This window comes from Sarcophilus harrisii, chromosome 3, assembly GCF_902635505.1.
Source record: "Sarcophilus harrisii chromosome 3, mSarHar1.11, whole genome shotgun sequence".
NCBI lineage: Eukaryota > Metazoa > Chordata > Mammalia > Dasyuromorphia > Dasyuridae > Sarcophilus > Sarcophilus harrisii.
The window spans coordinates 378,346,806-378,373,275 of NC_045428.1; the positions used below are offsets into that span (position 1 = coordinate 378,346,806).

General features: G+C 33.6%; 1 protein-coding gene across 3 annotated transcripts in view; it reads right to left on the bottom strand.

Annotated features, from left to right (window-relative positions):
- Positions 1–4,423: 4,423 nt before the first annotated feature.
- The window catches only part of NAB1 (NGFI-A binding protein 1), a 60,045-nt gene continuing 37,998 nt past the window's right edge, over positions 4,424–26,470 (bottom strand). Inside the window, exons 5-8 of one of the 3 annotated variants that reach the window (XM_031960302.1) lie at positions 19,091–19,207; positions 13,872–14,031; positions 9,732–9,851; positions 4,424–6,887 (exon numbers count right to left, since the gene is read on the bottom strand). In XM_031960302.1, the coding sequence (XP_031816162.1) occupies positions 6,799–6,887; positions 9,732–9,851; positions 13,872–14,031; positions 19,091–19,207 (486 nt within the window). In that variant the 3' untranslated portion in view covers positions 4,424–6,798. Of the gene's footprint in view, positions 6,888–9,731; positions 9,852–13,871; positions 14,035–19,090; positions 19,208–26,470 lie in introns of all 3 variants that reach the window. The other 2 variants (XM_031960301.1, XM_023499346.2) reach the window with 2 other exon arrangements.

Consider the following 26,470-nt stretch of genomic DNA (forward strand, 5'->3'; position numbering starts at 1 on the left):
TGTGTTTCTCCTGCTTATCTAATTTAAGAATTAACTATAAGCATCTGAAATAGTGTTACACCAAAGTTTCTTTGTCTAGATCTGTTATTTCATCAGGGTAAGGAGTTTGTAATAAGGAAAGTCTCTCTACCAAAAATCAGCAATTGTTCTAACCCTTAAAAATCTGTGGCTTGACAAAGAATTTTAACTTTTCTTGTTTTTGTTTCTCTTTGGTTCTGATTTTTCTTGCACAGCCTAACAAATATGAAAATAGGTTTAAAGAAATTGCACTTATCATATGTCAGACTGCTTCCTGTTTGGGGGAGAGAGAAGGTAAGGGAAAGAGGGAGAAAAATCTGAAAGATAAAAGTCTTACAAAAATGAATGCTAAAAACTATCTTTCACATGTATTTGGAAAATAAAATACTATTGAAAAAATAAAATTTAGAAAAAATCCATGGCTTAAGCTAATTAATTGTTCTACAGCTTAAAAGTTGCATGAGACAATGAAAGGTTGAGTGAGTTCCATAGGATCACAAAGGCAGTTTGAATTAGAGCTAGGGTTTCAGATCAGGGTTTCTTGACTCAGGGCAGCTTTCTGGATACAAAACACTGCCTCTATAATGCAAATAGTAGAAATTCAATTTCTGATTGCATAGTATAATCAGAAGTATTATAAGGCTCAAGTAAGATAGTGAAAAACACTTTGATAGACATTTTGAAGCCTTAAGGTACTATATTAATACTAGTTATAATTATTATTATTACCATTATAACCATCCACTGTTCTGCTTGGTTTTGTCTCCATCATCATCATCACCATCACTCCTTTCCTTTTTCAACTTCTTTTTATGTATTGTATTGCCTTCCCCTTCCCCTGTTTATAGCATAAGCTCTTCTAGGGCAAAGACTATCCCTAGCACTTAGCATGGTACCTAGCATATAATATGCTCTTAATAAATGTTTATCATATTGTATCATTACCACCAGTGTAAGTTCAAGTTATGTTTATTGAACAACAGGAGTATGATGATGAATGAGACCAGCAAACTTCTTGGGAGGAAAAATACACACACATTTTAAAATTTAATCTGCACTGTTAAAATTTACTTCTGGGCAATTAACAAAACAATAAATCAAGCCCCAATTTGTAACAATTCCCAATTTCTGAATAAATGCTCACACTGAAATTTAACAGTTGGCTTTTCTATGGCTTTCAGAACTGGTTCCAGGAATCTCCTAAGTATTCTACATATGAAGGCAAGTTAATAGATTTGATATGCCATCTGATTAACAAGGGCTTATATTAATACCAATACAGTGTAGAAGTGGTACTGCTTGTCCCAAGTGATAAGCTCTAGGAAGTAGGATTTATATCATCTTCCTGAATATATTACACCAAGCATCAATCTGAAAATGTCTTGAAATATTCAGAATAGAATTTGCACCACTTTCTATTTGGAAAGTAATTTTTAAAAAAATAAATACTTCCTTCTTAAAAATAAATTAGGCCACTTCCCCCTTTTTTTAAGTGATTATTTTAAAGTAATAAAAGAAAGTTGAAGATTAAATGTTCTCATCTTCCCACCACCAAAGAAAAAAAGGTTTTATGTTGGTTACTAGAATATTCTGACTTTGCCTCCCACATCCCAATATAGGGTTCTCAGTATTTGATGCAATCAATATACAGTAGAAGCTGCCGTGAAGTCTCCTTTACCCAGAAAACTTTGAATCTAATTTGTAAGTAAGCAGATGAATGTAAAAGAAATTCATGAGTTTATGAATATATGCAGTGCCTGGTACATAGTAGATGCTTAATAAATGCTTGTTGCCTTTTGTATGATAAAGTGCCTACACAGATTGGACTCAGTTTAGAAAAAAGTAGGAAATGGGCCATTTTAATTTTCATCAGGGAAGAAAATATTCTAAGACGCTTTTATGGGAAAACAGAAGGGGAAAAGGAACAATCTTCTGAGAAGATGACAAACTGATAAAAAATGGAAATTAGAGCATTCTAGGGAGAGTGTAATAACCAAACGTAACAGGAGAGTAATCAAGTTGTCTTCTGGTAATGAGAAAAAGCAACCGGTCACAAAGGCTATTTCTGTGAAGGTTTTATTTAACCATTGGCAGGCTTGTTCAAGAGACGTTTTGAGTCTATCATTGTGATCCTTATTTGATCCAGGGCAGCTAAGAGTAAAATTCCACCTACACATGTACCACTAATCATCTTCCTACGTACTCATGCCTAAATGACCTGTCAACACTGGGTGCATATGACAGAATAAACGAATGGTCTATCTTGTTTAGGACTGTGTGTGGGTGTTGAACATGGCACTTTAAACACAAATCTATGAAGTGCAAACTTTAAGAGGTGCAAAGATGACTCAGAAGTTTCAGAATGTGTAAATATGGTGCACAATCTAACTCACCACGTCACTGTAAATTCACCCACAATCAAATGAGCTTGGGGAGATGACCAGATTGTTTGGGTTACCAGGAAATACGATTAAGTTGCTGATGAGAAAAATTTCTGGGTTCATATTTTAGAGACTGGTGAATAAGGCATTAACATGTCAGTTTTATGGGCTTGAGGAGGAATTTTATAACATTGTGTCTTTATGATTAAAAAAAGAACCAATATTATTTTCCCCCAATGCAGAATTTCGAATTGGTTTTATGAAAAAAGCTACATCATTCGAAAATTTGAAGGGCCAACTGTGTTTTTGAAGTAAAAAGTGGTATTTTCTCATTTAAAAATGAGTCAAAACTTCAGAAGTTCTTATTCTGGGGAGACTGCATCAATTTAAAGAAACAAATCATCTGCTTGATCATGCAATAAACTGTTTTTAGATGCTTATTGAAGCACAAGAATCTATCAAGTACAAAGGCAGCAGGAATGAGGAGAGGCATTCCCATACTGAACAGTACCTATGGGAAAAATAAGCAGGAAAATGAAGGATAGTAACAAGTAACAAGTAAGAAGAATCACATGAATATTGAAATTAAATTGAAGAGTTCATAGGACCATTGTCTGAAAGATGGAAGGAGCCTCAAGAATTATGCTGGTGTGATGACTTCACTTTACTGATAAATAAACAGACCCAAGAGAGGTAAATATCTGTCCAAAGACTGAAAGTTCAGAGATTCTCTATATAATTACCCCATCAGCAAAAGAATGTCTGCACAGTGTCTCCAGTGATTGGTAAAAATATAGCATCATTTGGACAAGAGGATATCTCCCATTGTAATCTAGTCACTGGTGTCTACCTCTGCAAATCCAACAAAATGTCTTAATTCTGGGTTCAAGAAAGTGTTTATTTGGCAAGTTATAAGACTCAACCTTCAATGTTTTAGGATGAACATTTTGAATATAAATCATCTAAGCTAATTAATTCTTATTTTCTGTCCTGAAATCCTTTTTAAAGGCCAGGTTAAGAGTCAGAAGATTAGAGGATTTAAATACTTTGTTAGTCTATACATCCAAGAAAAGGCTCTGGCAGAGGCAAGATCTTTAAAATTCTTAGATTTACTCCTTCCCCCTTGTGAAGTGGTGGCAATCTTATAAATCCACTAAATGAATAAATGGTAATATGTTTGGTTTTTAAAAATGCATACATTAAAAAAACCCTCTTTTGGAACATAGTATTCTATTTTTTAACATTTCAAAAAATTTCTGTAATAATGAAGATAGTTTTAATCAGATGCCTATAAGTTGATAAAGTTTAAATGAAACAGACTTCCTAAATTTCTCACATGCACAGGTGGGACATACCTTGATCTTTAGTTAAGCAGCAGCTACCATCTTTGATCATATGCTTCAAGCTGTTATAAATACCAAATGTTTGCCAAATTCTTGCTAACTTTAGCTATTTCCTACTTAATGAATCTTTTTTTCCTTTAGAGATCAGGGTTCATTCCAGGAGTGCCTTAATGGAATGATTCACTTCTGAAGACTTAGGTGCAGTATTTAAATGAAATAATGACCAAAATTAGTATAGCAGCAAAAATACTCAATAGAATTTACTGAATAGCCATGGTCAGCAAAGGCCTATACTAAGAAATATAAAGCCTACTGAATGTTTTTTTTTTAAAGTTATCAATCTCTAGATACTAATAAATTTACTGCTTGAAATAATAGATGTTAAACAGATAACTGGGAGTTGGAAAAGCCATTTGGTGAAAAATATTCAGTTTGCATTAAAAGCTAGAAATATATGGAATTTTAAAACTTTTTCTAAAAATGATCACAGGAAGCTCCTGGCCATCCTCATTCTTTACATCAGTAGAGAGGCTCAACAATCAGAGAGCTACAAATATCACGTGGTAAAGTGTCATATATTAGGGCACTGACCTTCTTGAATTGTGATACTGAAGTAATTTGTTTGGAGGAAGTATTCTATAACACAGTAAACTTGCTAAAACAACTGAATCATACTTGTAGTTCAAATAAAAATATATATTATATGCTTTAATGTATAGCAAATTTAATACATTAGTGTTTACAAAATAAAAATTATATTTTACTGAAAATTTTCTTGTGAGGTACTCCCCTCATCATTACTTGGAAGATCAGCAAATTATGCTAACCAATCATACATATCTATGGTTTTCAAATATGAAATCTTTTGTTCCACGCACATTTTTTGGTCACAGACATTGTGACAAATATTAGAGGGAAGATAACTGCAATTTTAAGAAAAAAAATCTGTTGCTTACCATCTATGAACTTGGACATTAATATTCAGGTTTTTTTTTTGTAACCTCACAAAATCTCTCAAAACATATTAGAATACATAAAACGTTTCATGAAACTACTCAGATACTAACCAGTGCTATGGCTAATATTAAAAACTGAAGAAACATTCTATTTAAATCCTATTTGTACTCTTTCCACAAACAGTGAACAAAGACAAAGTTACATCTTCAACCTCAAATTAGCAACAAAGTTGAAATATACATAAAAAGTTTGGCCAATGGTCAAAACACTACATACAGCACAATGAACCATTTAGGGAGGAAAAACCACCTTTTAATAATAGAAAAGTTGTTGACTGGTGTTGCCACTATAAAGCTCTTCCACAAATCAAAAGTGATAAAACAATTATACACATTTACAGTGATCAGGGACTAGAGTGCAGACACCTCATTTAACACTGGGCTGACAAATTTTAGTATGGCATATATGAAGACCGGGTAACTGTTACATATCTACAATGCAGAACTGAACTAGAGACAGAAAAAATACATTTCATGGCACATCATATTCTCAACCAAGGGTTGAGAAGGTACTTTAAGAGCAAGTATGGAAATCTGTCTATTAATCCATGTTCTTATTACTGCTTCTCAAACCAATAAGGAAAGTTTGTTTTAATAAAACCCTCATTTGTACTTTACCATGGGGAAAGGATTCAAATGGGAAATTCTTATCCTTAAGTAAACAGGCAGATATATGTGAATAAGCCTGCCACATATATATATACACACACACACACACACACACACACACACACACATACATACATACATATATTTGTATCTAAGCCAAAAAGCCTCACATTAAACAGTGGAATTTAAGACAGAAATGTATTCAAGCTATTATTACTTTCAGGAAAAAAAGCATTTGAAAAGATGAAAGGTATACCAAAAATTAAACTGCAAAATAAATAACAAATACAGGTATCAACTAAAAGCACATGTAGAAAAGAATGTCTGCACAGTGTCTCCAGTGATTGGTAAAAACATAGCATCATTTGGACAAGAGGGCACCTCCTATCGGCATCTAGTCGCTCACATCCACCTCTGCAGGCAGAGCAAATTTCAAGACATAGAGGAAAGTTGTTTCAATAATGGGTTATGGCTCTGGCCATTATCCATCACATTTTTATCACCTTCTGGATGAAGTCCTTCTGCAATCCACATTAGTGATCTGAAACATCCAAAACTAGGCCATTTGCAAATCAGTCTACTTGTCTCGAGTTTTCTGTCCAAGGAAGATATTCCAATATTTTTTTGTTTTGTTTTGTTAATGCCTTAATGGTTATGCTATGCAAAGGCCAATGCTGTAGGTCACGTTCATACGGCAGCCACTAGATTGACGTTTCTGACTTTTCCCTAGTACTTGATTAATATTTTAAAGTACACTGATGAAACTGGTAAAATGACATTACATTAATAAATGTCATATATATATATACATATTTATCTCCTCTAAAACAAGCTTGGCTTTATCAAAGGTAATAGCCACTCAAACTTCCTTCATTAAAATATGAAGTACTTGTTTTTTATTTTCCCAAAAAAAAATAAACTGGCTGTTTACCTGTCACTTTAATTAGCTTTCTTTCCTATAATCCCATAGATTTCTAAATTCTGATGTATAACACTCATATTTATGCTAGATACATTTAAAGTAGACATTGAAATTTCAAGTAAAATAAATTGTATCCACATCTACTGGACTGAATACATGTCTCAACACCTAGATTTTACTTTTATAAGTTATACAAATACATTTTACATTCTTAAATAATGGATGCCTACAATATTAATTTGTAAGCTTCCCCACATAATGAAACAACTTATACAGGAATGTGTATTTACCGATATAACTGTTCTAGATTGTGATGTTTTTTCCTATCCCTTCTCCCCCCACCCTCCCCACTCAGTTTCCACAGACTAATGTACCAGTCCTTAAGCTTTGGCTATGAAATCTGTTTGACTTGAATGAGGCAACATTGGTTATTAAGGCTTAATTTTGTATTGTAGCTTTATCCTCAGATCTGGCGCCATTTTTTCCAACGTACAGTGGGAGAATCATGGCTATCTTGTATCCTCAGGCTCTGTTTTTATGACTTTCCTTTCCAAGTTAAAAGCTGAGTGAGGAAAATCTTTTAAAATCCCAAGGCTTTCTGTATCAAAATGAAAACAAAGAAAAATATTATAAATATTAGGATCAAAAAATTATACAGCAACTCTTTACACAAATTTTAGGAAAGAATTATAATGTTTATAGTATGATTGTCTTGAAAAATACAATTTAATAAAAGTTGTCTATATGACATTTTAAAGTTTACCATATCATTGATTTAGGTCAAACCTAACAGTCTCATTCTCAAATGTGGATCAGAAAGATTAAATGATTTTGCCCAAGAGCATCAAGATAAAAAGAAAAGGCAGAATTTCAATCCAAATCCATTAATCTCCAATTCAGCCTCACTCTCCCCACAAACTACATTCATGTCTCACATTTTATTTACACTATCCCATGAAAGCATCATCACCACCATCATCACCCTGCAGAGGTAAGTATTCTCACTTTTTAATCCATCATGCTGTCTCTCAATACATAGTCTCTTTGGCTTATTTAACAGGCTATTTTCTTTAAATAAATAAAAAAAATATATATATATACACACACACACACACAGAGAAAGAGAGAGAGAGAGAGAGAGAGCGCATCAGCCCTGAAGTTAGAAGGACCTGAGTTCAAATTCAAACACTTAACATTTCTTGTTTGACCCTGGGCAAGTCACTTAATCCCAATTGCCTCAGCAAAAAAATAAGTAAATAAATAAATATATATATTGAATAATAATATACAAGTACAAAAAGTTTTGGGTCAAAAATATATGAGAAAGGTTGAAAATAATGTGAGAGGAAAATCTTCTGTACAATTAAATGCAAGAATATTTAAAAGATTTTCCAAAATATGTAAAATGAAGGTGAATGATCTAGAAGAAAGGAAGGAGGCCCCTACTTCTTTTACTAATTAAAAAGTAAAACCAACAATGAAGCATTCTATGAATTGACATAGATATACATAATGCATTTCACTTTTTGCACAAAGATAAAATGAAATCTTTAATTTAGTATTTAATGCTATTTTTGTTTTGGCTTACCATGAATTCTAGAGCTCTTAGAAGAAACTAGTAGCTACCCTAAAGTTAAAGAACTAATTTTATAGAGTTTGTTTTGCAATACATAGGTACTCCCTAACTGGTCAGTAACTCCTTTGCTTTATTCTATATCAATTCCTTAGTACAATTATGTCTATGCAACAAATACAGAAGCCTATATCCAACTGTTCCTGTTTAGAAAGCTTTCCACAGAATGGGAATTAAACCAAAATGTTTTTTTTTAAAAGGAGGAGAAAAATGAAAAGGAGAGGAGGAAGAGGAGGAGAGGAAGAAAGAAAAGGAAGAAGAAGAAGGGGAGAAGGAGGAAGAAGAGGAAAGGAAGAAGAGGAAGGAGAGCAGGAGGAAGAAGAGGAGAGGAAGAAAGGGAAGAAGAGGAAGAGGAGAAGGAGGAAGAGGAGAAAAAGGAGAGGAAGGAGACGAGGAAGGAAAAGAAGGAGAGGGAGAAGAGGAAGAAAGAAAAGGAGGAAGAGGAAGGGGAGGAGGAGGAGAAAAAGAAGAGGAAGAAGGAGTAACAAAAATTACTTAATTAGCAACTTTCCTTCCCCCAAAAAAATAATTTCAAAAATTTATAAGCAGAAATCATAGCATACAGAATTAATTAGGTCTTTCTGGCCTTCTCAAAATCTGCATATAGTAGGGTGAATGTGAGTTCACTGAAACTGAATGGCAATGAAAGTGAATGGCAATGCTTTCTCAATATAGATTACCAACAGTACGCCATACAGGTGTACTTTAAGAAAAAAAAAAGTTTATTCCTCACAAGTTAGGATAACTTAACCTAACATACCTAACTTAATTTTTTTTCATCATATTTCTATGCCCTCATTAAGTCAAATTATAATTGCTATGTTATGGCTTTGGGGATCTCAATTTCCACATTTGTGATATTAGAAAGCTGGAATAGACTAGTTGATTAATTGCAATATAATTTGATATGCAATTTAACTTTATAATTTCTCTTTTTCTGATTGATCTTCAGATAGTGATTTCAAAAGCCATTTTAAGTATCTGTTTTTCATATATATATATATATATATAAACACTTAAGTGTACTAACATTAATTAGCAGTTGCTAATTAAATGAATTTTGTTACAGTATATCTCCTTTTCATTAATCTGCTTGGGAGTGTAAATTTTTGTACACTAAGTTTTCTTAACATACAGACACATACATAAGTATAATCAATTCTATATTAAAGTTATGATCCAAAAAAAATAAAAATAAAGTTATGATCTACTTAACCAGAATAATTTATTTTTGATTGGTCTGTGATGTAATCAGTATAGGAAGTTCCAGGTTAACAATTCCCTCTTCATGCAAGTCAGAACAATTTCAGCAATTTACTGTATCAGAGAGTAACCCCAGAAGCTCTGGGAGTTTAAGTGATCTGCCCAGAATCTCACATCCAGCAGCCCTTCAAGATAAGCCTTTAACCCAGGTTTTCTGACTTCAAGATCAGCTCTCTAGCTACTATTGCCTCTGAAGATATAACATTAAAAATAATGAAATCAATGGTTAGTTTATCTATCTATGTATGTATATATACAGAGAGCAGCTGCACCAATATATAAAAATTGTAAACATTGTCATGTCTACAATCTTGTCACTACCTAGCTATATATATCTATATAGATATATAAATATATAGATATAGGTATATGTAATTAAAATTTGGAAATGCCAATATGCAATGATACATTTTATTATACTGGACAGACTTGGGGGGGGGGGAAGCAAAAAAAAAATCACGTGGTATTTTTGAGGCACAGTTCTGGTTCTGAAGCAAATACTAAGAGATAAGTCAAGTTCTTTCTCATCCTAGACTGTGCCCTTACCTGATGACTGAGACTTGGCCTCATTACTGGAAAAAAGTCTGCTCAGCTCCCCATCCATCACAAAATGTGGAGGCTGTCTATTTTGTAAACTGGACATTCGGAGATTCAAGGGTCTTTCTGCTATCAAAAAAAAGAAAACAAAATAAATTTTAAATTATATTAGGCAAAACCAGGATTCTTTGCATGAAAAAAATTTTTAAGATGAGAAGAAATATTTAGAGCTACAGCAGTTTTCCCCCCTAAAAAACTCCCACTCAAAATAATAGAGGAATTTGTAATTAAAACACATATTCAATAAAAGAATTTTACTGAATATGTATTTTAATTTGTCCTATAAATTATAAGTCAATTGGAATTTCTCTAAAATTTTCTCAACTCTCTGGTCCATAATAAGGTAAACAGATTTTGTTTATAGCAATGTTAAATTTAAATAGATTTTAGAAGAACTTAAAAGACATTCTCTATAGAGAGATGTTTAATTCTGAGTTTCATGTGTATTTGCCTTCTAGATAAAGAAATATAGAAAATAAAGATAAAATCAGCTTCAAAAAGCAGAGTTTATGTCTAGCATGTTGGGGTCAAGTTGTTTCCATGTCCAAAATGCCTAAAATGTAATATAAACTATTTAATCAATGCAGTGTCAATCTAAGAGGAAGAGTTGAAGGACAAATCCATGGGCACATTCCCTTTATTTAAAGAGTCAGGATAGATGAATGAAAGAAGTTTAGATGATCAGTGTTGGAAAAAGCCTTGAAAGTTATCTTGGCCAAGCAATATCTAAAACAGAATCCCTTTTACTATTTGTACAAGAAGTGATCATACAGTCAGCTTTCACATGTGAAAAGATACAACTGACTACCTGCTGAAGCAATCTATTCCACTTTTGAATATGAACAGGTAAGAAGATGAAAACATTTTATTGCATTGATATGAACATTTCCAGGATAAAGGAACTTAAAAAAAAACAAAAAAAAACCAGTGTGTTTCTCTAACTTTCATATATTTTGGGGTAATTTCTAGACAGCTAGGTCAGATTCGAATATAACTCTGCAGCTTCATAGTGACTTAGAAAAGCATAAATTAGCATTACCTCTGTTATATTATCTTTCTTTTTAATTTGTCAAATACTTTCCAATTACATTTTGATATGGTTCTGGTTTTACTCAAAATTTTGTCATCTGCTGGGACCAGTAGGCAGCAAATTTGCCACTTCTGATAAAGAGCCCAAATGAAGTCATAGAGTTGGACACTATTGAAACAAATGTACAATAATCGAACATCATAATTATCATTATCACCACTACCATGTATAAGTGAGGGAAGAGGGCCCACAGAAATTAAGTGACTTAATCTTTTATAGAGGTAGGAGAATCTCAAGGCCTAGGATTCTTTTCACTTGATTAAAATGTCTCTTCTGCATGATTTTACTAAATTTTGAGAAGTATGATTCTGTTCCATATGCTACAAATTATTAGATTTTTAACAAAATTCACCATAAATGAGATAAAAATTATGATTCCCAATCCTTATTCCCACTTCATATTAAAAAAAAAAAATCTCCTACTTAATAACATTTTCTTGCTACAGATCTTCTTAGAAAGGTGTCCTCATTTTCAACGTACTGCAAAATACTGCAAGTGGCTTCAAGCCAAATGGAGTTTTAAAAAATACCAGTATGTTACAGAAAGACCACAAGAATGTACAGAAGAGAATGAGAATCCAGAGATATGATTGAAAAATGGTACATTCCAAATTATATACTCCCATAAATCAAAACACATTTGCAATACATAATACTACATTTTTCATTACTGTTTTTTTTCTTCCAGAGGTGCCATGAAAACTTAAGTTTTTTTGTGTGTGTTTTTTTTTTTTAAAGCTTCTGAATAAATGCTTTACATCAGCAGTGGAAGTCCTTTCCCACACTATTCCTTAACCTCATTATAAAAGAGATTCTTTTCATTTGGCTATACATGATCTCCACATTCTGCTATCCTTTTTTTCTGGGATTCTCTCTATGAATATACTAAGTTGGAAGCTATATAAGTGTGGTTAATTTAAGTCTACTCATTTATTTTAAAAGCAAACCTGTTAGGTCTAAAATTAACAGTTCTGAAGGAAAATAACGTTATGGCCACTGAAATACTCAGGTCTTTGATTTCATACCAATTCCTAAATATACAATTCTTCATAAATCTGCTTTCATTACATATTTGTTAATAATAAACCCAGACAGATAAAAAGAGGCACAGTGAGACTTTAGTGAAAACCATTTTATAACATACAAAAGAAAAGAATTTCTTTCCCTACATCTCTAATGCTCAAACCCTTTTATAATTAAGTAGTGCTTTGTTTCTTAGTTTGGAAATGCAATTTAAAAAGCATGGTCTTAGCGAAGAAACTGCTTTTTACTGGAATAAAACAACAACTATCGTAGATGAAAGTATCACACTGAGACTTGAAAGAGATAACTGGCTCCAGAGTTTTATGGGGAAAGGATAAAGAAATACAAAAAGCATATATAGAAATGAGACACTTTTCCCTTAGGAATCCTTTTCTCCAAACTTCCCTATTTTACATCCCATCCCCTAAATCCTATACTTTAGTTTCTTTTTTGAGAAAAAGAAAAAAAATGTCCAAGTTCTACTCTGATACCTCATGTTTGAGTGTGTATAGACTCTAGATTCTTAAAGGCGAGCCTGGTCACAGGGTGATAATTTTTTCTAGACGTTGCTGATTACCACACCATTCACCAGGTCTAATGGGATTATGATCCTATCACTGAAGGGGGTACCCACTGAAATGAAATCATGAATCTTTAAAATATGAAATATTATACTAAATGATGAGGTAAGTAGGTGAGTTAGCAGAGAAAGACTAAAGTCTTTCTTTAATTAATAGAATTATTCCCAGAGGCAAACAGGGAAGGGATCAGTTTAACCTTAAAGACCTGCCTTACTATGTCCAGTAAGAAATTCAAGCTACGTCAAATCCCTTAAGTTAAATTTCCCCTATAAATCTGTCCATGGCTCTTGCCATTTTTGCTGAACTTCTTTTGGGTTGTAGCCCGCCATGGTATCCTGCTTCATGCAGTCTTTCCCTTTTGTTCCTCCCTACACCATGTGATGTCTCTTCTCTCAGCCACCATTATGCCTCTATTCTTTCTCCTTCTTACAACTAACTCTTTTAAGGTGTTACATTTCTTTTTGCTGTTTAGCCTTCCTAACTTCCTAATTATGCCTAAGGGCATACTCCAAATTCATTTCTCCTGGTTAATTGTGAGTTACACTAGGGAACTTATCTTTTCCATCATTAATTGTTAAAATCTTTTTGCTTGCTAACTAGATTCTCTCCCAGCTCTATTTTATATTTATCATTCCTGATGCCTATTGCCTCTCTTATTTTGTCTGTAACCTTTTCTCTTAAGTAAACTATCTTTTGCCAAAGAGAATGGCTACTGTGAATTCTTCACATAACTAAACCAACATTTGGTGCCTACATCAATCATATCATTATACAGATCATATTTTCAGAGGACTAGTAATTTTATGTATCACCAAATAAAACCTAACTTGTCATTTACATATATTCATTCTAATGGACAAGTCATATTGCTTTGGAAACAGCCACCATGTTTCCTGAGAAACTAAATAGAAACACTCGATAAGTTACAGGGTTTGGTTTTTGAGTTGGTTTCTTTCTTTCTTTTTTCTTGGAAGTCCAAGTAATACTGTTCTTTGGTTCTTCTTAGAAAAATGGGCATTCTCTCTGGTCAACAAGTTTTTTGGAGAAAGAAGCCATCTCATTTATTCTTCTTTCATTAATCAAGTCTCCCATTTTCACCCACACATTTTACAAGATTTTTGTCAGTCATATATGTCAGATAAGAGAATATCAAAGGAAACAAAGAAAAATTTCATATCAAGAGATAAATGAATCCTAAAAACCTAAATGCCAATTCTTTATTAAGTAGCTTTTTCTTTGTAAAAATCAAATAATTTATGAAAAATAATTTTAAATAAAACCTCTAAGACACCATTTGGAAAACAAGACAAACATAAATAATATTTTTTTTTTTGCTTGTCTTTGAGATTCAGAATTAATCCTGGCTGTAATATCATGGCAGGGTAGAACCTTTACCTTGTCCGTCGGAATTATCTGCTATTAAGCCATTTGGACTGTGCTCTTCCGAGCTCTGCCGGTAAAGCCCTGCAGACAACCGTCTTTCTGCATGTTGTAGTCTCTCATAACCAGCTTGGGTGCAAAGGAACTCCATCTGTTTTGCCATCACCTTTTCAGGCTGCTAATAAAGCAAAAATAAAATCAGTGACTAAAACTGTCTACATCAGACTCTTGAAAGGTTTGAAGGTGCCAATTTAAGACTCCAAAGCAAATATATTTTGCATTCATTAAAATAAGTTCACACTTTCATATATCATACACACACTCCATAAATATGCATGCATGCCTATATTATCATGCTACAACACCAAATGGATTTTTGGCAATCAAGCTGTCTTCTAAAGTCTATAAAAAGGATTCTTCTTTCAAATGAAAAGCAAAAGGTCTTGGGGATTGTGGTACAAGCTACTTAGCCCCCTTTAAAGATTCTTTTCCTAAGAAATCTAAATGAAATAGCAGCATCTGTTAGGAGCTTCTTCCAATACAGAGGGCGATATCCTGGCATCTTTATTTTGGGATACTACACGGATTCTGAAAATAGAGGAGGACATTATGGCTGTAGAGAGAAAAGGTGTAAAACTTCCATCTACAAAAATCAGCCCAATTTACCTCTCAAAGAATTAAACAATACAGAATGTCACTGAACAACCTTCATATTGCAAAGGGATAATTGTCTTCTTTATGGGGCAGAACAGGACTGAAGTATTTCCCTAAAATATAATAATAGTTCTAATGTGAACCCCAAATTAACTTATTCTCAAGAATTGCTAAAAAGAGCTCATCTTACTCCTTTGTCAACTATGATCAGGTCAGTTTCCCAAACTGTCCTGTTTGAATAGAATGATGTGAAGCTGGAGTCTATCTTTCATTCATCCATCCTGTCTCTAATCTTCAGTAAACTGTCTAGCTAGCATTTTTTTTTTTTTTAATTTAATAGCCTTTTATTTACAGGATATATACATGGGTAACTTTACAGCATTAACAATCTAGCTAGCATTTTTAAAGACAGTCACAAAAACTTTTGAAAGAACCCAGATGGAAACTGCTTTTCTCAACGTCTCAATACACATCCTTGTTACTCCTTGGATCCCATCTCCCTCCTCTCTCTAAGCTACCAAAACCTTTCTTGATTCCTCCTCTTACTCCTAGATCCTGCCCTCTGACTCCTCCATCTCCCCAGAGCTATAAAAAGTTTCAAAAGTAAACTGCTCATTCAGTTATTATCTGCCTTGCTTAGTTCTATCTGCTTGATCCTGTGTGCTATTTACATAATAATAAAATAGCAAAATTTCTATTATCTATAAATAGTTTGCTCCATGTCACAAATTAAATTGCTATTATACTATTTTTATACAATTAATCTCTTCATAATTCTATTTCATATTACCACTCCTGATAATTTATTACCACTTTAGCTCCTATATTAAAAGCACTTTTACTAGATCCTCATAAACCTAGTAAATAGGTGGCAAATAATTTCTGCAGATGAAGAGTACACATAGTAGGCATTTAATAACTGTTTACTGAATTAAGTTGTTCAGAAAGGCTAAATTATTTGCCCAAAGTCAAACAACTTGAGATGGCAGATCCAGGGCCCAAACATAAAACTTCTGATTTCAAATCCTACTAAAACATCCTGCTTCCTATGTCAAGGTAAAATGTGCAGTTATTTTGCTAGAATACACAACTGTTTTCCCAAACACTTCTCCAACTCTTCTTTCTGCACTGAAATAAAAACAGGCTGAAGCTTCATGAATTTTGGTCTAAGTGGTTTATCTCTGATGTTTTGCTGGGGAGAAACCAGTTAAAATCAATCTAATATGAATTTACCTAAGATACTGAAATTAAATGGAACAAAGATATGTGACATAATATTTGTAAATGATGTACTTAATAAGGAAATAAAAGTCTTAGTTTCAATATAGAAAATATAAAGGTGAATGTCTTAGAATCGTTCTCTGGAAATTACTGAATGCCTTTATATAAGGCACTAAGAAAACTTCAGAAATGGAAAACAATAATTTTTCTTGGGGTGCCTATATCACTTTCTAATTGTGGTAAGCTATAAATATATAAAACTAATGGAGTAATTAAAAAGGAAAAACATATACTTCATATTTATATACCCGGAGGCAGTGTGGAGATAGGAAGAAAGCTAGCCTTTGACTCAAGAAGACCTGGAATCAAGTTTTTCCTATGATGCATAATGGCTCTGTGATCCTGGTGAAATCATTACCTCTCAGTGCTTTAGGAAAATTTTTGTTTTTTTAAATGATATTTTATTTCCCCCCAATCACATGTAAAAACAATTTTTAATACTTTTTAAAAAGGTTTAAATTCAAAATTTTATCCCTCCCTCCCTTCCTTTCCTTCCCCTTCCCTAAGGTAGTAAACAATTTGACATAGGCTCTACATGTGTAATCAAGTAAAACATTTCCATATCCATCATTTTTTGGGAAGAAAATTCAAAAAAAGAAAGGAAGGGAGGGAGAGAAGGAGGGACGGAAGAGAGGGATAAAGGAAGAAAAAGAGGGAGAGAGTGAGGCAGAGAAAGAAAGGAAGGAAGGAAGGAGAGAAGGAAGGAAGAAAGGAAGGAAGAAAGGAAAGAAGGAAGGAAGGAAAGAAAGAAGAAAGGGGGGAAAGAGAGAGAGAGAGAGAGAGAGGTAAGGAGGGAAGGGAAAAACGGGAGGGGAGGGAAGAAGGAAGGAGAATGCTTCAATCTGTATTCAGACTCCATCAGTTCTTTCTTTGAAAGCAGAAAGCATTTTTCATCATGATGAGTCCTTAGGAATTGCCATGGATCACTCTATTGCTGAGAATAACTTAAGTAATTCACAATTGATGCTCATACAATATTACTGTTATTATATACAATGTTCCCTTGGTTCTGTTCACTTCATTTTGTATCTATTCATGTAAGCCTTTCTAGGTTTTTCTGAAATCAGCCTACTTTTCATTTGTTACAGCACAACAGTATTCCATTATTATAGTATACAACAACTTGTTTAGTCTAGGCAACTATCCAAGACTTTAAATATTACTGAGCCATAAGAAATGATTAATCTGATGAATTCTAAGAAAAATGGAATATTTATATAAAATGAGAAAGTAAAAAAAACAAAAACAAAAAAACAAAACAGGATAGCTAGGTGGCTCAACAGAGAGAGAGTGCCAGGTCTAAGTCAAGAAGACTCATCTTCCTGAGTTCAAATCTGGCCTCAGACTGTTACCACCTGTGTGTTTCTGAGCAAGTCACTTAATTCCATTTGTCTCGATTTTCTCATCTGACAAACTAGAGAAGGAAATGGCAAACCACTCCATTATCTTTGCCAAGAAAATCCTAAATGGCATCCTAAGTCAGACAACACTGAAAAACTATTGAAAAAAGAAAACAGATTCAGCAAATCAAATATACAATGCCTATAACAATGTAACCAGAAAGAACAATAAATAAAATGAATACAATACATATAATTAAAATGACCAAGATTGACCCCAGAGAAGAGTTTTGTAAAATGCAGCTCCTTTCTTTCACTGGAGATGCAGAGGACTATGCATATGAAAATACTGTATATATTGTCAGAAGTGGCCAATAATTTAGTATAAAATATTTTTTCTTTTAAAAAATTTTTTTTCAAGGAAAGACTCTTGGCAAGGAAAGGGGAGGACATATTTGCAAATGAATGTGATATCAAAACAAAAAGTATCAATAAACAAATATGATAAATACAAATAGAATCTATGATTTCATCAACTTGAGGGACATCTAGTATGGAAACTATTCACAAATGCAAATTTTAACCTGTCAATGATAATGGGACAATGTGAACCAGGGGCCCTGGGTTCATATCCTATCTCTGTCATTTTAACATCTAAGTGTCCCCTCCACAAGTGATTTTACCTCTCTGGGTCCCAGTTTCCTCATTCATAAAATGCCCATCAGTTAGGCAACAGCTGAATAAGTTATGGTATATGAATGTTATGGAATGTTATTGTTCTATAAGAAACGATCAGCAGGATGATTTCATAGAAGCCTGGAGAGACTTATATGAACTGATGCTAAGTGAAGTGAACAGAACCAAGAGAACACTGTACACAGTAACAAGATGATCAACTATAGTGGACTTAGCTCTTTCCAACAATGCAATGAAGACAATTCCAAGACTTGGGATGGAAAATGCCATCCAAATCCAGAGAGAAAAGCATGGAAACTAAATGTGGATCAAAGCATACTATTTTCACCATTTTTGTTTTTCTGCTTTTTCTTTCTTAGGGGTTTTTCCCTTTTGGTCTGATCTTTCTTATATAATAGGTCTATATGGAAATATGTTTAAAAAGGACTACACATATTTAACCTATATCAGATTGATTGCTGTCTTGGGAATGAGGGAGTTAAAGAGAGGAAGGGAGAAAAATTTGGAACATGAAGTCTCACAAAAATAAATGTTGAAAATTATCTTTATATGTATTTGGAATAATAAAATATTATTGAGAAAATAAAATAAGTGGTTAGTCTAAATTACTTCTAAGATCTCTTCCAGTTCCAAATCATTATCTTATGATCCTAGGAAATGATGTGTGGCAACAGTTAAATAACTTCCCTAGGTCACATGGCTAATAAGAGTGGAAAAAAAAATTTGAATCCAGGCATTTTTGATTCCAAGCCCAACACTTCTTCTACTTTGCCTCATAGTCCAAACATATATGTGTATATGTTATAGGACCTGCTCACCAATGCACATCAGTTTAAAATTTACAAGTATGGTCACAGTATTTACTAAATAGTTTACAATATTTTAAATAATACTATTATATTACTGTTCTTGTTTTTCAAAGTTTTAGTGCATGCAGCACAAAAATCTTGAAAGCAAGTGACTCTTTTGCCTTTACACAGCTAACAGTAGCTTGAGTCTTTTGGAATCTTTCTTCAGCCTCAAATCCTCAAACTACAAAGAATGTTTAAGTAGAACCAGATTAGATTCAATTCATAAATTTAGCCAAACTAAAAAGGATGTGATTGCTATCTTGTTTATACAGCTGTGGATCGGGGTAAACTTCAGAGGCAACTAGAAATCATTTCAGTCATCAAAACTTTAAAACCAAAATTAATGCTTAGTTTTTACTATCACTTCTGGGAATGAAAAATTGATGGATACCAAACTGGCGGTTTCCATTACCTGCGAATTAAGTGCCGCAAATTCTTCACCTTTAGCTTTGGCCAATGCTAACTGAACTTTTACAGCATCCTGCTGGAAAAGGGTCTGCACAGGATCCTGGAAATCTGGGAATCCATCCTATTAACCAAAAAACAAAGTTAACAGTATGTTTCATCTTTTACTTTAAAATATCTAAGGACTGTTCAAAGAAATTCATTTATTAATTTCTTGTTTTTGTTTTTGTTTTCTTATTTTAGTTCACAGATTGTACTATGTATGGGCCAATAGAGAGCTTAAGTAAATTCTTAAGGATTTAAAGCTGCAGCAGTAACTTGCAAGAAACAAAATAAAAACAAGATAATAAGAGAATTAAGGTATTTTTAACTCTTTTAATGACCAGATTTCATCCCAGGTATACTTTGTCTAACAGCTTTAGTTATCAATCACCATTAACATGGTAACCCCATGAAGACACCATGTTAAATGAAACAACATCTTTGAAAGATAGTTCTACAAAAATAATTAATTAATTGCCTTGGTCTTCTTGGTATTACAGTGGAATCTGATTATAATTTATGAATGACATATAATGGATGGTTGATGAAAAAAAAAGAAAAAGAAAAAGAGAGAGAGAAAGAAAGAAAGAAAGAAAGAAAGAAAGAAAGAAAGAAAGAAAGAAAGAAAGAAAGAAAGAAAGAAAGAAAAAAGAAGGAAGGAAGGAAGAAAGAAAGAAAGAAAAAAGAAGGAAGGAAGGAAGAAATCACTTGAGATAATCATAGTAAATAAATGAATAGTGGAGAGAGATTTGGTACAGAAGAAGGACTGCTAGATTTGGAGCAGAAGACTTGGGTTCAAATCTCACTTCTATCACTTACTATGTGAAGAACCTTGGCTAATTCAGTTAAGCTCTCAAATACTGTTTTGTTATCTGTAAAATGAAGAGACTGGACTACATGACCTCTATGATATCTTCTAGGGGAAAAACAAGATCTAAAGTGACTCAGTCATCATTTAGTACTCTAAGAAAAAGGAAGCAATATAGGAAATTTCCAAAAAATCTTGACACTCAATGGAAGGACATTTCAGGATAAGTGGGAACTAGTTATGAAGAAAGCACTACAATAAACATATCAAGATCAGATATGTCAATGACACTGTAAATGAAAAGAAAACCAGAAGTCCAGTCATGTGGATTCTGATCTAAACTATCATTAATGATTACATTAAATATGTAAAACATTAAATCCCTCTATTTGGGTTTTCACAATTTAGTGATACTAGTCTTCTTACTCCTCCTCAAATATGACACTATTTCCTACCTCATGCCTTTTCACTAGCTGTCCCCCATATTTGGAATTCTCTCTCTTCATCTCTATCTCTTGGCTTTCCCATCTATTTTCAAGATTCAGCTCAAATCCAGCTTTCTGCAGGAGGCCTGTATGGAGTTGTTTACAATTTGTCTTCCTCATACCTTAAGGGTAGAGAGTATTTTTGCCTTTCTTTTTATCCCCAGGGCCTAGCACATATTGTTTTTATTTAGTTGTTTTTAAATCCTATCCAACTCTTCATGAGCTCATTTGGAGTTTTCCTGGCAAATATACTGGAGTGGCTTGCCATTCCCTTCTCCAGCTCATTTTACAGATAAGGAAACTGAGGCAAAAGGGATTAAGTGACTTGTGCTAATTCACTTAAATGACAGTGTCTGAGGCCAGATTAAGTACTTCATAAACACTAGTCAACTGATTGATTCTAAAATAACCCACTCTCCCTATATGAGCAAGCTACTAGAAGAACTAAATGAAAATGATTATGAATGTTTTAAAATGTAAACACTGCTATTTAGATGAAATGTGATATTATCATCATAGTGATAGCAGTCTTTCCTCCTTTGACAATTACTTTCTATACATGCACTTACTTATATGTATGTGTATGTATATGCACAAATGTATTTCAACTCATCCAAGTCCTTGTGACAGTTACCTACCAGCTCCTACATTATTTTCTCTCCTTCTGAAACAGTTCAATACTTCCTTTTCCTCTACCCCAATCCCTGCCTCATACTAATACTTTTATATAACTTATATGACACTTTTTATACAACTTGTATGATAAATACACTGATGCTACCTCTCAGTTCCTCATTCTACTCATGACCCATACCTTCATTCTACCTCAACCACCCAGGGATTGTCATACTCTTCCCACCATACCTATGTGCTTTCCCCTTTTATAAATAAGAATTCTGAAATTCATTTAGAATGTGCTATCATTTCACTTCTCCCTATTCTACACTTCTTCCAAACCTGTTCTTCATCCACATTGTGCCTTCCATTGCTTTCACAATGCAGGTCATTACTCCTGCTACAGACCCAATTTCTTTCCTTTTACATCTAGACCCCAAAGTTAAACAGTTAAACTTAAAATTATTTTCTGTTCTTGAGTCCTTTGTCCCTCTTTCCATACATCACACCAAATCCAAATTCTAGGTTAACTTTCTCTATTGCATCTTCTTTTATTCATGCTAGTGAACAAGGACAAATTGGCTCCAGTATCTACAGGGTTACCTAATCATAACTGTCCCCCTTCTCCTGCAGCAATCCTTTTAATTTTCTCTCATCTTCACATAGAAGATTTTTTTGTTTAATTAATTGTTTAATTGTTTTTAATTGTTGTTCTAAATCTCCTTTCCTCAAGCTTCTCATACCACACAAACCCTATTCCTGCTTATAAGAACCTCATCTCAGTTCATGGAGAAAATGGGCTATTTTTCATTGTCTTTTTCCTCCTACTCTATATCTCAAACCCCCCTGACATTACATCAATTCTTTTTTCTTCGTTTATTCTTTTCTTTTATAAAGAGGGGGCTTTTCTCTTTATCAAAGCCAACCCTTCTACATTTACCTTTTTTTAATCACCTTTTCTTCCATTCCCTTTGACAATTTGACCCTTCAAAATTCCGTCTTATCTTAGGTCTTTCCCTTTTTTTCTGGTTCTTTCCCTGTTCCCTATAAGCATACCCAAGCTTCCCTTCACCTTTAAAACTTTCACTTGATCCTATTGTCAAGCCATTGGTTTATATTATTCTTCTCTTTCACAGCCAAACTTAGAAAATGTTGTATACAATCACTCTCCACTTCCTTCTCAATCCTTTAGAATCTTGCTCCCTGATCTTACAGCTTAAATGAAATCACTCTCTTCAAAATTACTAATTATCTTCTTTAAATGACAAATGCAATATTCTCTTTTTATTCTCATCTTTATTGACCTGTATGATACATCTAATACAATATGTTCTCTTCGTGAATACTCTCTTGGTTCTCCTCCTACCTATAATCTGCTCATTGCTCAGTCCCTTTTACTAGATATATCCCACGTTCTAAACTATGAGTATATCCAAAGACTTTGTTTTGGAGGCTTTCTCTCTTCTCTCCCTTTAAGTTAGTGATCTCATTAGTGTCTATGGATTCAGTTATCATCTCTAAGCAGAAGACTACAAAATCTCTATTTCCAAATTTACTGTCCTTTGGTCTCACATCTCCAACTGTCATATGGATTTCCATCTAGATGTCTAATACATATCCCAAATTCATCATGTCCAAAAAGAACTCAAAACTTGTCCCCAGAACCACTCCTCTTCCTTAGTTCCTTATTTTTCTTGGATATAGCACCATTCTTCTAATTACTCTGGTTTGGAACATTACAATTACTCCTGAATCCTTATTCTTTCTCCCATATTCAAGCAGTTGTCAAATACTGTAGGTTCTAACTCTATTTCTTGCATCTGTCCCCTTCTCTCCACTCCAATGGTCAATATCCTAATTCAGCCCTCATCCTTTCTTGGCTAGATTACTTGCACTAGTCTCTTAAGTGGTCTCTTTGCCTAAAGCTTTTCTCCTCTTCAATTTAAGCCACCAAAGTAGTATTTCCAAAGCACAAATCTAATTACTCCCTTGAAAAAACGGTCCTGTTGATCTCTATTACCAGTTGAATAAGACTTCTCTTTGGCATTCAAAAATCCATCATCATCTGGCTCCACATACTTTGTATATTTTAGCCAAACTGGCTTTCTTGTTATTCTGCATACATGGCATTTCATTTTTTCAGCTTCATTCAAAGTGCTGACTTTTGGTAATTCTATTTGCCCCCTTTCAAAATAAATTTTTTTTTTCATAAATGAGGAAACTTGAGGCTCAAACTGATTAAATGACCTACCTAGGGTCCAAGTATCTAAGATAGGATTTGAAATAAGGTCTTCCTGAATCTAGTCCAATGTTCTATATCCCATATCATACTACATTGCTTTCAAAGGTAAATGTCAGAAGTATCTTGTATATATTTTGGATTTACATATGTGTACATTGTTTCCTTGATAAAATGTAAGCTCCTCAAGGGCAGGGACTCTTCAGTATTTGTCTCTCTATTTCCAATACCTATCACACCTATATAATAAACAATTAACATTTTTAATATTATTCTTAGAAGAGAGGACCATTTCAAAAGAAAATAGGGATGCCACTATAACATCCACATGTGAAATGTTTTAGAAAAGAATTTATGAATAGTAGTGCCTCTAAAGGAAAAAAAAAACTACTCAGCAAATGATAAACACATAGTAATGGGTTTGTTTGCCAAGACCACCATCACATATATTTCTGTTCACTGTTTTTTGCAGTTTCTATATTATTCAAGACTCCATTGGTAGTAGAACTACGTGGGTTGGGCAGCTGTCACTCTGAAACACAAAAGGATTAAAATAACCAAACTACATGGGTTTAGAAATGAAGGGATGAAGATGGCACAAGAATCAAGACTTTTTTCTACTTTGCATTTCCAATACTAAGCATATCTTTTATTTATCAGTTGTTTTTTTAACGCTTCTCCCCCAAACCCCCTCCCCCATCTCTACCACTGGGCTCCAATCAGCGTCTATATCAAGCTGCAAGCAATTTGTTTTGGTGCCATATTCATGGATCCTGCAATTAATCATACTGCTCCCTCGCTAAAAAAGACTATAGACTTAAAAGCTATGGGGTGGGACGCTTGTTCATGACCTAATTACTCCTATCCCACTAGTTTCCAACCCTATTCCTCCTCCAGTCCTTTCCCAAAACACCAGCAGAAACCCTACATTCCTTCTAGGCTGCTGCTCAGTTGCCTCTAAAATGGCTTCTCAGAGCAGATGTTCTCAGTCCCACATGTGCTCAATCCTTTTTTCTACTCACACTTTCTATATGAATAGCAGATTGTACTGCTTCTGTTCTTCTGATCCTGAGGGGAAAAATCCATATCAAATTATACTGGCTTTCTTTTTCAACCAGTTTAGTAATGGCGTAGGTGGATGCACTGTACCCTCTTCCCTCCCCCCACACAACTGGAACTGCTTGCAGATGTTTCCTCTGAGTCTTTCTTCTTCAGGCCCTGATTTCCCCAGGGGGTGCCCCCCCCCCCACTCCCTGCACCCACTGAAGTTCTTTTAAAACTTCTTTGTCTCTGAATCTCTGGCTCCCTAGTCTCTATGAACTAATATGACTTCTTTTTATCCAGTTATCTCTGATTGCTTTCCATTACTAGCCCACATGGAAGTAAGGGAATTAGCACCTCCCAACTCTCTCATCCCAGTTGCCAGTAATTTATGAAAAAGAAGAAAACTTATAATATGAAATCTAAACATGAACAAAAAAGCCACTTTTTCCAATCCTGGGATTAGTAGTCATATTCTCATTCACTGATATTTCTCTTTTTCTAGTCTAAGAAATAAAAATGGAGCTAATAGCAAGGTTTCTCCATGAAACAAGGTGATTTCTGAGTAAAATGACCAGATGTCATTTATTTCTACCTACTACATTAAAAAAAAAAGAAAAGAAAAAGAAGAAACAAAAAGACAAACAAGATCTCAATGCTTTACTTCTCAATTTTTCTTCTCCTTTAATTTATTTTGTAGATTTATTTCACATACATTTTTCTCTAAGACTGCCTACTTACTCATTCTAGACAAAGGGGTACAATAGGTATTTGAATTTCAAAAAGTATCCTGTTAAATTTAATATTTTATAATTTATTTTCACCTTATGCCTATAAATGGAAGGGCTTCCAGTCAACTAGGAGGTAAGATTCCCCAGATAATAAAATGCTATCTGATTTCCTCCCTTCTCCAAAGATCTGACAGGTAAATTATCCTTGATTTCTTAATTTGCTTACAGTATCACCCTTTATATTTAAATCATGAGCCCATTTCAACCTTATCTTGATATCTGCCATACTATTTTCCAGTTTCCCCAGCAATTTGTCAAATAGTGGGTTATCCCAGAAGCTGGAGATTTTGAGAAAAGGTTAATTACACAAGACATAGTAGTCAATAACTATAGCAATCTATTGTTTGATAAAACCCAAAGATTCCAGAGCAAGGGATAGTTTACCTGTCTGATCTTTAGAGACTGGAAGAATTTATGACCAAACAAGAAAGAGAACATTATAAAATGCAAAATTTACAACTCTGGTTATATTAAATTAAATTATAACAGACAGCTCCTCTCAGCAATATTGTGAACCAAGACAATTCCAAAAAATTTGAGATGGAAAATGCCCTCTATATCCAGACAGAGAACTATGGAGACTGAATGCAAAACAAAGCATCATACTTTCACTTTTTTCTTTTTTGGTTTTTCTTTCTCATGATTTTTCCTTTTTTGTTCTGATTTTTCTTTCACAATATAATTAACTGGGAAATACATTTAAAAGGATTGTACATGTATAATCTACAGTAGATTGCTTTCTGTCTTGGGGAGGGAACTTAAAAATCTTACAAAAAAATGAATGCTGAAAACTATCTTTACATGTAATTAAAAAAATAAAATACTGAGAAAAAAGTTAATTTCACTCCTTAAAAAATTCTTATTAAAAAAGCAAGTTATAACATCTATTTTCAGTTATCGCAAAAACTAGATTCTGAGTGTCCAATGAAAATGGAAAAGAGCATAATTCTTGAAACTTGATTGAAGTCTGGGCTTTCAGTACAGCCAAATAAATATACCAGGGATGGTGTCTGGGCTAGTTAGACAGGGCAGAGCAATCATACCTTACTTACTAAAGCACATTTTTAGAAAGGAGCTAAACTCAAAAACACGACTAACCTGATTTGAGGCTTCACTAAAAAAAAATTAATAATAGATTATAAAGAAAGGGAAGAAAGAACATTGTAGTCCCCACTCCAAGCCTGTTGACTATGTATTTTTATGTTAACCTCCTCGAATTCTTGGTCTTGATTAAAAACATAAGTTTAAAATTTTATTGTGAATTTTAATGACTACCATGCCTTGTACAATGGATCTGACTACAACTATAGTAGATTTTAATCATTGTGTTTTTATACTGAGCTCAATATGCAAATATATGTTAAAA